Source organism: Panthera pardus, unplaced genomic scaffold (assembly GCF_024362965.1).
Source record: "Panthera pardus isolate Hobbes unplaced genomic scaffold, ASM2436296v1 HiC_scaffold_16, whole genome shotgun sequence".
In the NCBI taxonomy this organism is placed as follows: Eukaryota; Metazoa; Chordata; class Mammalia; order Carnivora; family Felidae; genus Panthera; species Panthera pardus.
The window spans coordinates 41,449,596-41,461,916 of NW_026526721.1; the positions used below are offsets into that span (position 1 = coordinate 41,449,596).

At 34.7% G+C, this 12,321-nt stretch overlaps 1 protein-coding gene across 3 annotated transcripts in view; it reads left to right on the forward strand.

The window, feature by feature from the left end:
- The window catches only part of EPHA3 (EPH receptor A3), a 355,221-nt gene that overhangs the window by 295,084 nt on the left and 47,816 nt on the right, over positions 1-12,321 (forward strand). For all 3 annotated transcript variants that reach the window (XM_019429956.2, XM_019429955.2, XM_053903238.1), the window contains exon 11: positions 4,928-5,113. In XM_019429956.2, coding sequence (XP_019285501.2) covers positions 4,928-5,113 — 186 coding nt within the window. The remainder of the gene's footprint in view (positions 1-4,927; positions 5,114-12,321) is intronic.

A 12,321-nucleotide genomic window follows, 5' to 3' on the forward strand; every position in this document is an offset into this window, starting at 1 on the left:
TGCACAATCAAATGATATGAGAAGGAGAAACTCATTTATGCTCAGCCAGTGTCTAGAGGCCAGACACATGGGGACCTTGAACTTTGGGACCCTTTCCACTAGTAAAAGCTTATCTAGAGAGATGTTACTGATAACGCTAGAACACAGTGGTGTGAGACAAGACGCACTCATTAAAAATGGTATCTGAGGGGCGTCTGCGTGGCTCAGTAGGTCGAGTGTCCTACTTTGGCTCCGATCATGATCTCACAGTTTGTGAGTTCAAGCCCCGCGTTGAGCTCTGTGCTGGCAGCTCAGAGACTGGAGTCTGCTTCAGATTCTGTGTCTCCCTCTTTCTCTGCCCCTCCCCTGCTCTCTCTCTCTCTCTCTCTCTCTCTCTCTCTCTCTCAAATAACCCTTACAAAATGGTATCTGATAAATAAAACAAAAGGAAAGGCTACTTACACTGAATCATTGAACAATCAGTCCCTGATGCTCATGAAAGATCAGGACAGATCAACTTTGTTCATTTCTTTCTTCAAACATATTTGTAAAAAATGTGCTCCATTTTCAGGATTTTGCAGCCAATATCCTCATTTTCCTTATTTTCCTTTTCCTAAGGACAATAAAACTATGCCTGTTTTGTTTGCAAACAAGTGTATCTGCAAGGTCGATTATTCTTCTCCTGGAAGATTTCAGTATAATATTGTATGCATCCAATTCTAGTCTGTCTTGATTAGCCTTTCAAGGGTAGAATATGAAATCAAGATTTTGAAAGCTATCATTTTTTCTTAACATTTTCTTTTGCAAAATATAAAATATCTACAAAAGTAGCTGAAATTGTCTAATAGTATAATGGATAGTATAGTATAATACTACCCATTTACACAACTACTCCAATAACAACCTATTCGTGGCAAGCCTTCTTGCATTTATACACTTACTCATTTCCTATATCCTTTAAAAATTTTTAAAGTAATGTACATAAAAAATTAATAAGTATACTAAATTGATTAGCAGTTATCTTCCATTGTTAAAAGGCTGAATTTTGTGGTCAATGACAGAACTTTCACAGTCAAATATGAAGAAAGACCCTATTTGTGTGGGCTAATTCTCTAATTTTCTGTCAGAGGTTTCATACAGAAAAACAGGAATAACAGAAACTCTCATTTATACATTGGATAATCAGAAGAATTATACCAAATACCAAATAACAAATTTAAATAACAAAATTAAAATTAAGCCACAAATTAACTTTCTCAAAGTAGTAAATTTTTTAATAATGGAATGCACAATGACTAAAATTCCCAGTTTTACTCTTCAATCCAACCAGTATTTCAGGATTAAATACTGAAAATTTCTGAAAGTAGAATATATTTAACTCCTGTGCTAGGCATTCACATGGTATTTAATTTTAGATAGTTATTGTCTCCATTTCTGTAAATGAGAAAACAAGATCTAAAAATCTGAATGGCCTATAGGCACATGGTTATTCGTTGGGAAACCAAAATTTGAATCTTTTTTTTTTCCAACTTCAAACTCCATATTAGACACTGATAATTACACTAGTGCCTTCTTCTAACATTTTTGTGAGGATTAATTGAGATAATTTGTGACCAGGGCTTAGTTGACACATCAAAATTGTTCAATATGTATTTTCATTATGCTTCTTTTATTAAAAGAGTAGGAGAATGGAATGTGAAGCGAGGGAAGAGTATCATTCTACTTAAACACAAGTATATTTTTTCTTCTATTTTAGATGAAATGAGTGTAGGAAATTTTATTTTGAACAATTTTGTGTTGTGCATCTTAAATCAGAGTATAGTGTACCCAGTCCCATAAAACATACTTTATTTCAAAGGACAAATGAAAACTACTGCAGTTATTGGATTGAACAATCAAGCAGTGCTGTCCAAGTGATCTTATAGTTGTGCTTTTACTTAGAAATGACAGGATCTAAGGTTTTTGTTTTTTGTGTTCGTGTGTGTGTGTGTGTGTGTGTGTTTTCTTATAGGTTCAGAGCAAATTGAATAAGACCATGTAAAATTTGGCTAGGTGGAAAGATCGGGCATTGCATTTGCCCAAATTTGTTAATTTTTCCAACACAGTTGTTGATTAGGAAGATAAATGAATTAATGTTTAACATTTCTATGTTTAGTATAATATATTGGTGACCATTTCTAGTATTTATCGGATGAAATAATCACATTTCAGAGTTTGGGGGTTTTTAAAAATTAGCATTACTGAAACATTTTCTGAATTTTGAAGGTAGATATACATTTACATATGTCAGATATTTCCTTGAGAAGGAAAGGAACGCTAATTGACCCACTTGAAATTTGAACTCTTCCTCTGATCTCTCCAGTGAAGGACTTTTACAAAATGCTGCCCTTTACAAATACTTGTCCAGCATGACATTAACCTTGTTATCACCATCATCATCACAACCATCTCTTCTTAACATTAATACAGAATTTGACATTTTAAAAAGCATTTTTGTATTCATTCTTCAATGTGATCTAACTCTTTAGCAGTAGATAGATAGTTTATCCTTCTTAAGGTGGGTCTGAACTCAGAGAAGAAAATAGTGGCTAACACATAGATTACACTATGCATCTTTAAATACATTAATTCATTTAATTACAAAAAAACCCTCATGAGTTAGATGCAATTGGTGTTCCCATGTTATAGATAAGGAGAGAAAGGTACAGAGAGGTTAAAGACATTGGTTCAAGGGGCACCTGATTGGCTCAGTCAGTTGAGCACCCAAGTGTTGATTTCAGTTCAGGTCATGATGTGAAGGTTCATGAGCCTGGAGCCTGCTTGGGATTCTCTCTCTCCCTCCCTCTCTCTACCCCTCCCCCACACACATGCATGCTCTCTCTCTCAAAATAAATAAATAAATATTTTTTAAAAAGATGCCAGTTCAAAATCACAGTAAGTGACAGAGGCAATTAGGCCCTAGAATCCATTCTGTGTCCTACAGCACTGTATTATCTGTCCTGCAATCTGCTGACAAGTGACTTGTCACATTGAATAAGTGGTGATAACATCAAAATTTAATACATGGTCCATTGCAGCATATTGACTCATGATAACGGCAGAACTTTCTTTCAGAAAATAGAAATGTATTTATGGATGCTTTCTTATGGTTTGCTCAAAGTTAGTGTTTATGCAGCATGAACTGGAGCTCTCTGGCAATGTTCCAATAGCCCAGTATAAGGAAAGGAAGTCTTAGTATTGCTTATAGATTCTAACAATGATTTACTCTGCATTACAATTCTCCTAATATTCACACTCTATAATGACATATTCTTCCTTGGATTTCAAAAGATCAATGAATGTTCTCAAACTCTACCCCTGATTCTCCCTATAATCCTAAAGAACACTCTAGCCACAGATATTGCTATCTTCTCTGTATTCCTGCAAAGGGAAGAAATTAGATCTGCCTTATTTAGCATTATAACTCTGTGTTTTTCGGTATCGGTCATAGTGTTGCCAACTGATGGGTATTTATTTTTAAAATGTATAAATAACTGCTTTTGGACCTTATGTGACTTTGACAAGTTACAGCATAAGTCATGGTTTTGAAACAGTGACAAAAGTGGATTCCTGAGAAAGGGGTCAAGTCTGGGGAAGTTTAGAGCTTCCTGGAGAGAAGCAAGTCATTTGTAGTAATGCAGCTGGTAAATCAATAGGACAACCTGCTGCTTTTGTGGGTTGAACCACTTGTTTGAACAAAATATAGAGAAGAAGCATCTCACTTCTTGACAGCTTCTCTCTGGCTGAGCCATGGGGCATGGAGCTTGTACAAAAACTCACAGTGAGAAGGTTGGACCAAGAATCCTCTGCCATTCCACAGACAGCCTAACAATGAATTATGCAATTAATCTTTTTGAGAAAAATCTCTCATTTGGTATTAAAAAACATTTTTTAAAGTGTTGTACAAATCAGATCTAGTAATCTGCACAATATTAGGAATTCCTCTCTGAACAAGGAGCATTCTATGCGTGGTACTACTTTGTGGCAATTACCATGACAAGCAGTGGGACAGAGAAATGAATGTAAAGGGCCTCTGCTCTCAGGAAGTTCAAAATAGGATGAAAGAGTTATGGGTAAATCTTCTCAATAGCAATATATATGAAGATAGTGCCCAAACTAGTTCTAGGCAACTTTATACCAGTAGGATTAGACTATTTAAATGTTACCAACATTCCAAATTCAGTAGATTCTGGATTAATTGTACATTTAAAACAAGATTTTTTATTGAAGACTTTGAAAATATTTACAGTGATTCTGTAGAAAAAATATGCTACCTTTTTTTGAAAATAGTATATTCATCTTCCTTCCAGAAGCTCAGAGAACTTTACAACTCGTATGTCAATAATGCAACATGCCAATACTCCAATAAAATGAATTGGTAGCAGATGCTTCTGTTCTCATTTTCAGAGAGTCTGAGTATATAACTAAATTGGTCCTCTTATTAATAACAGAATGACTAGAAACATCTGAAATTTAATCCATTGCTCAACCGATAATATCTATGTTGGTCTGTTGATTAACCTGAGGAGGTGGTGGCTATGAGAACAAGGAGCTAAAACCCTGTTAGATATAGCCTTCCTACTTTCCTCCTGCTCTTTCATATTATATTGTTCACAGTGTGGTACTTCAGAATGTATGAGGCTACTCACAAGGTCCATTTCCTACTAGGTTCTGGATATTCTGGGGCTTCTTGGGGAGTCTCCAATTATCATGTTCTAAATTAAGTTGGAGATCTAAGTGTATATCTTGCAGGTCAAAGGTGTAAATACTTTGAATGGAATTACTGACAGGGAACAGTTTATTATCTCTCATTATCTGCTAATAATATCTGAAAATCTATTATTATCTGCTGATAATATTTTTATTATATAACTCCTTACCTTTTGTTGTCGTTTTGTTATACTAACAGGTGAATTTGGAGAGGTGTGCAGCGGTCGCTTAAAACTCCCTTCAAAAAAAGAAATTTCAGTGGCCATCAAGACCCTGAAAGTGGGCTACACAGAAAAGCAGAGGAGAGACTTCCTGGGAGAAGCAAGCATTATGGGACAATTTGACCATCCCAACATCATTCGATTGGAGGGAGTTGTTACTAAAAGTAAGTCAAGCCAAAAGATTGACTTTTGCCTATGTTGAGCAGAGGTTATTTAAACCCTAACTCAATCATTTCAGAATTTTGACATTTTTTTCGTAGCTATGTCAGTCCTCACAGAGACTATTTGGGGTTGCCATGTCTTTCTTCGACAAGAAAGCAAAGGCCTTTAGTATTATATTGAAAGTACTACTCTACATCCTTAAAAATTGAAAAAAAAATTAAGAGCTAAAAAGAAAGGACCACATTAAGACACATTGATGAAAAGGCAGTTAAGTGAATTGTGGAGAGGTCTCTGTTACGTGGACTAGCAAGACAAAATGATGACTCAGTTTTGACAGGAATTGCGGAACTCCCAGCTAGCTGCTTTTTCTTTTACTGTTCACCAGTTTTAGTTAAACTTCCAAATCTTTACCCCCCTGGCTTTAGGGAAATTATGGGGGTTTGGGGAATACTTCTGAGCTGTAAAGAGTGGGCTCACATTAGACCCAAGGCCTTTTCCTGGTTCTCTGTGGATTTCAAATAATTCTAATCTAGAGTCCCAGATGGATTTTTGACTGGTCTGGGGAAACTCTGGCTCACAGCCCATGATAGAGATCTGAACTTATTTCCATGATAGTTTCTCCAGCCAGACTCAAAAGGAATCCCGTGAGGCAGATATGTGATTTTTGGCTCCAATACCAATGAAAACCTCTTGAGAATGCTCTAGGATTTTTTTTTTTCCTCGAGATTTTGGAGCACAGGATGAAGAATAAGCTAAATTGGCAGCAAACTACTTAGAGCGAAAGACAACATATGGCAGGAAATTTGGCATCCTTTAGGGGATAATTCATTGGCACCACATTTACATATTCTATGGTTACCAACAGACATTACACATTAAATTTTTCACAATGATATTTTTCTTTAACATTACATGGAGTACTTTCCAAATGGGACTAATACCTATTCTCATCTTAGTGTGACTAAAAAGGCAGTTCCTTTCTCACAAGAGCATGGCATAATTGATATGTACTTTGGTTTCCTTTAGAGTTTGTAATATAATAAATGGGATTAAGAACTGAGCAATGTAGAATTTAACCATAAACTGTAAGCCCACCTTAAGTGTTGTAAGAAGCATTTTTTCCCTTCATGCTCCTAAAAATTAGGCCATACTAGTAATAACACTGAAATATTTTCTGATGAAGACCTTGTTTTAATTTTTTTAAGTAATGATAAAAACACAGTAGTAGTAAGGATTGGGATCCTTTGTTCCTCCAGGGCCAGACCATACAACTTAATGTTTTAATAGTCAATTAGCCATTTAGTCTCCTTTATAGCATCCTCACCGACTGGTTGTCCAGATCTTGAGCCCCACTAAGGAGGAAATGCATTTGTACTTATGTAACCATTTTTCTTTTAATCCAGTTTTCATAAGGTTTTCTTTATGCATTCACTATTATGTGCCCGAAAGTGTACTATGGACATCATTTCATTCTCACTACTACCCTGTGAGTTAGATACAATAATTCCATTTTACATTTGAACAAACAATAACTACAAAGAGCAAGTCTCTTGTCTAATTAGAAAGTGCTAGAGATGGCTTGGAAACTTGGTCTGTTGGTTTCACCTCTGTCTCCAACCGTGAACAAAAATGGGTTTCTAATTTTCATCTTGTCTTCTACTTATTCTTTTATATCTTGATTTTTTTTTAATTTTCCCTAATAATTTGATCATACCAAAGACTCCCTCAAACTTCAGCATTTTTCTGGAGATTAATTTTCTGGAGATTAATAACCCTTAACATCTAAAACAAAATGTAAACACTCATAAAGGGCAAGAATCCACGTTACTTATAATCAGTGACTAAAATAGAACCTGGATCATGCTGGATACTTAAGTTACCAATGTCAAGGAATAAAGACACTGATTGATTGATTGATTGATTGATTGAATGAGGAACAGAGCAACATCTTCTTCCTATAGGTCTCTCTTCAGTGTTTGTTCTTTAAATTGAATGCATGAAGTGCAGTTGTGTAATTGCATGTATCGCTCAGAGTGATGGAAAAAAATCATTATATTTTAGCATGGGCAGAATTATCACCTAACTTCAACACCTACACCTAAGAAAAAAATGAGATAAAAATGACAAACTAAATATTAGGTTTAAATTTACATTCATTGATAGGGTCTTATATTTTATCAAATGTAAATTGATTTTTTGATTTCCAGTGTTATGTATTATTGAAACTAATTTGTTACATTTTACTAGATGTTACCTATAAATTCATTTACTGAATGATGAGCAATATTAAACCATAATTATTATGGCAGGATTTCTTGAAATATAAAAATGAAATAATCAAATATGAACTATGGTCAGCTGACAAAGAGAATCATAAAACAATCCCCAAGACCAAAATGCAAAAAAAAAAAAAAAAAAAAAAGTTGCATTGAGGAAAAAAAGACTTTAAAAACCACGGGTATTATCCATTAAATACCTTATTCAAGTCTGATTCTGTAACATTCTAATATGGATTACAACTGCCTATTCTTAGGGTGAAAGTTCTAAATTTGATATATCTCCCTGGTCATATAAGCATGTAAGAGGCTGCCAAATCTGACTATACAGATCCCAGTCATCTCATATAGTGTGAACATAATAGGGTAGCAGACCTAGAATTAGATTTTGAACTCTTTTAGTGGCATATTTAAAACCTCTAAGTCTGGTACCCTATAACATCGGAGAGGAAACAGCAGTCCTTAGAATAAAGTTAATATGTTGCATTTAACATATAAATAAGGCAGTTTTATCACCAGAAGTTATTCATCCACTCCTGTTATTTTCTTTGTTCCCTGAGAATATATGACTATTAAAACAATCCAATTGCAAAGTTTAGAAACATACACACACACACACACACACACACACACACACACACACACCAAGAGTGATGTAGAGCTTATAATTTAATAAACAAACCTGTGTTTTAAGAAAAAAAAACAATTATATCGGTATCTGGATTAAGAATCAGAGGATCAGGGGCACCTGGGTATCTCAGTTGGTTGAGCATCTGACTCTTGGTTTCGAGCCTGACCTGAGCTGAAACCAAGAGTCAGATACTCAACCAACAGTCTGTGCTGACAGCATGGAGCCTGCTTGGGATTCTTTCTCTCCCCCTCCCCTGAATGTGTGTGTGCTCTCTAAACAAACAAACAAACAAACAAACAAACTTTAAAAAAAAGAATCAGGGGTTCAGAGTTTAAGTTTTGACTCAACCCAACTGGTTGTGAGACCGTTGGCGAATCAAAGCAGTCACAGGGACTCATTTTCTTCACCTGTAATTTGGAAGAGCAGTTCTACTTCACTATTTCCAGATACTTTAAAGATCAAATAAGACTATGTAGGAATACATTGTTAAGTGAAATAGAGCCATGAAAATCTAAATTACCACTTCTGGTAAGCTTGAGATTTTATCAGTTAATCTTGGCTGTGTAGAAAGAAAAATTCTTGAAACAATTCCCTTTTTTGCTCAATGATAATTTTTTAAACTACTGCTATTAATTATATGCTTGAAACACTAGGTCTGTTATAATGTATCATTTTCAAGTCTTTTAGAGAAAGCCCTTTATTCAATCATTATATTTTCATTTATTTGAATTGAGCCATAAACAATTTTAATGATACGTTTTGAGCCTGATGGTCTTAAACAAGAGAAGGTGAGAGAGTCTCTGATCTTCAAAGTAGCAGAAAGCTGGGGGCACAGTCTCTGCTCAGAACTTGGTACTAACATGTGTTATCAATTTTAGCTGGAGTTCAAAAAGATGGAACTTGTTTTTAGCAAATGTTTGATATTTCTGCCATCACACCATTAGTCAAATGATGTTGATACTCCAAGAAGACCTCCATTGGCCACTATTCACCCAGTGAAATAAAAGGAATTATACTAGATAAGGTTGATATGTTTTTGTATTTGGAGAGGGATTATTTTCTGAAAATTAAAAAAAATAATAATGCAATTTAACTATAACTTTGCATCAAGGAATACAGTGAGCAGAACATTAGGACAATTTCTCATAATTAAAACATTTCTCTGCCGGTATGAGCATCCACCTTCCACCAAAAGCTTAGTCATTTGTTGTTCTTTTCTATCTCCTGCATATATGATAAAAAAAAAATATCGCTGAAATAAGACATCATTCTGTGGTGACAATGTCAAATTCTTGCTTTGTCCTGTTTGCTTCTCTCTAAGAGTTTTCTTCTGTACTTATCTTAAGGGTACTAACTCCCTGTAGTATTTAAGATAGTCCATATATGTGTTATATTTATTTTATTAATAATTTGTAGAAGTAGTTTGTTAAAACAAACTCTGGTAACCCAAGTTCTCATGCGTTGATGACTAATCTGAGAAAGGAGTCGAGAGCCTCTCTGTCTTAGTGTCCACAGCAACAAAATTAGGAAAATCTTTGCTGAATATATTGGAGAAAAACATAAGACAGGGAATGCTATTTTTACATGCTTAAGAACTTTATTTTTTCAACATTGCCCATTTATATCTTTTGGTTGTATTGGCCACATTTGAATTACAAAAAAATATGTTGTTGTCTATTTTCCCCATTTAAATAGTATGAACTTATGATATTTTTGAAAGGTTAAATGCAACTTAACAACATTTGTTAGAGCATGACACATGTTCCCAAAGACTGACTTTTAAATTTTTTTTTTCAACGTTTTTTTATTTATTTTTGGGACAGAGAGAGACAGAGCATGAACGGGGGAGGGGCAGAGAGAGCGAGGGAGACACAGAATCGGAAACAGGCTCCAGGCTCCGAGCCATCAGCCCAGAGCCCGACGCGGGGCTCGAACTCACGGACCGCGAGATCGTGACCTGGCTGAAGTCGGACGCTTAACCGACTGCGCCACCCAGGCGCCCCAAGACTGACTTTTAAAGAGCACTAGTTTAAATATACAATAACTCTCCCTAAAGAAGAGCTATAATTATATACTTACTTAATAACTGTCTGAGTAATTCCAGTCATACACAAATTCTTGCAGAAAGTGAGAAAAAAAAACACCCTTATTTCATGAGGTTAATGATATCTTGATACCAAAGCATAGAATAATATTTTCAGAGAGGAAAACAACTGTAATTCATGAACAAAAACTCAGTAACACTCGAGTAATTGTAAAGCCATAGCTAACAATGTATCATAAAAGATACTATATAATTCTCAAGTTTAGTTTATTCCAAGAAGGCAAAGTTGGTTTACTATTTAATCATTCTGGAAATTCACAACATTAATAGAAAAGAAAAAGCCAATCTCGATGGATGCAGAAAATAAACACCTTAGTTTAAAAAGTTTTCTTAGCACATCCTACATAGAAAATATGTATGTTTGATAAATGTAAAAACCCCAAAACAAAAACAAACAAGCCTACAAACATCATATTTAGTAGAAAAACATGAAAAACATTTATTTTAAAGTAGAAGTGAGAATGCTACTATTATAACTTTAATTCATTAATATACCTAAGGCCTTAATTTCTGTAGTTAGACAAGAAAATAAATAAAAGGTAGAAAGCCTGAAAAGGGAAATGCTAAGCTGTCCTTATAAAATCAGACTGAGCACATTCAGATTACTATATTTATTAATTATTGTTGTACTTATGCAAATAAGCTTTGTATTCAAAGGGAGAGTAGAAATATTGCTCTTGTCTTTTTTAATTTAAGTACAGTTGATGTACAATGATATATTTGTTTTAAATGTACGGCATATTATTGACCACGTTGCCTATGCTGTACTTTTATCTGTTCCTGTCTTTAAAAGTATTAAATTTTGTTTCAAATTAAGCACAAATAAATTTTAAAAACGTAAAGTCAGCTGAATGTAAAGCATTCAGCATACTGAGATTGATGGAGCATGGTTGTTTAGGAAGACTTGGGAGAAAGTGTTTCTTAGCCTAATTTTTAAGAAAGAGATTGTCCTTAGACACCCTGAAATGATAGACATGAGACGATCAATTTTTTTAAATGTTTATTTATTTTTGAGAAAGAGAGAGACAGAGTGCAAGTGGGGGAAGAGGCAGAGAGAGAGGGAGACACAGAATCTGAAGCAGGCTCCAGGCTCTGAGCTGTCAGCACAGAGCCCCACGCAGGGCTAGAACTCACAAACTGTGAGATCATGACCTGAGCCGAAGTCAGTCGCTTAACCAACTGAGCCACCCAGGTGCCCCGAGATTATTAATTTTAACTGGCACTCTGCTAGGTGCTAGTTTTAGAACATAACCAACATGGAGTTGGTTCCTGCCCTCATTAACTCCTAGACTAGTGGATGTAATAGGGGTCATTTTGGAAATGAATAATGTCTTGATTAAAATTGAGTTTGGAAAAGATTACCCTGTAGTTTTATATGATAATGGGAAACCACAGAAAAACACTCTAGGTCATCACAATATCTCTCTCAGTCAGACATGGTACGTGAAAATCTAAGACTGAAACATTTTCTTTCTAATCAAAAGTGATTCTAGTCTTTTTTCCTGGGAATAATGAGGTGTATTTGTCAGTTTTTTTAATTTTTTATTTTTCCTGTGTATGCTTTCTGGCTTCCTCCTTGATTCTAGCTCCATGATACTAACAATGAGTGCAGGCTGCTAAGGTCAAAGTTTTGATTTTATAAACCATACTCCTGTGTTTAGAGTATGTTTAAGTCTTTTGAAAATGAGACATAGAGTATGTGAGATACAATTACCGGTAATAGGAATTAATAGCATTTCTTTTGAAAATGAATTAAATTTCAATAATTATTTTTAATTTTATTTTTTTAAGTAATCTCTACACCCAATGTGGATCTTGAATTTACAACCTCAAGGTCAAGAGTTGCATGCTCTACACACTGAGCCGTCAGGCACTCCAATAATTTTTAATATTTCAATCATTGATAAATACTTTTCATGTTTTAATGAAAACATTTTAATCTAAAGCCAATATTTATTTGATAGTTGAAATAAAAATCTCATGTATGGCTGTATATTTATTACATTTTCCAGCTCTTCTTTTTATAGAAAATGTGATTAGAAAGTTGTGGTTGGAATACATGGTGCTGAACATGGAAATCTTAGTTTTCAAAATCACATTTCTTCTGTCATCAAACAGTGGTTCATGATTAGTAATATATCTGAGCCACTGGGGATAGTTGAGGAAATGAACCAACTGACTGTAACAGACTGATTTGTT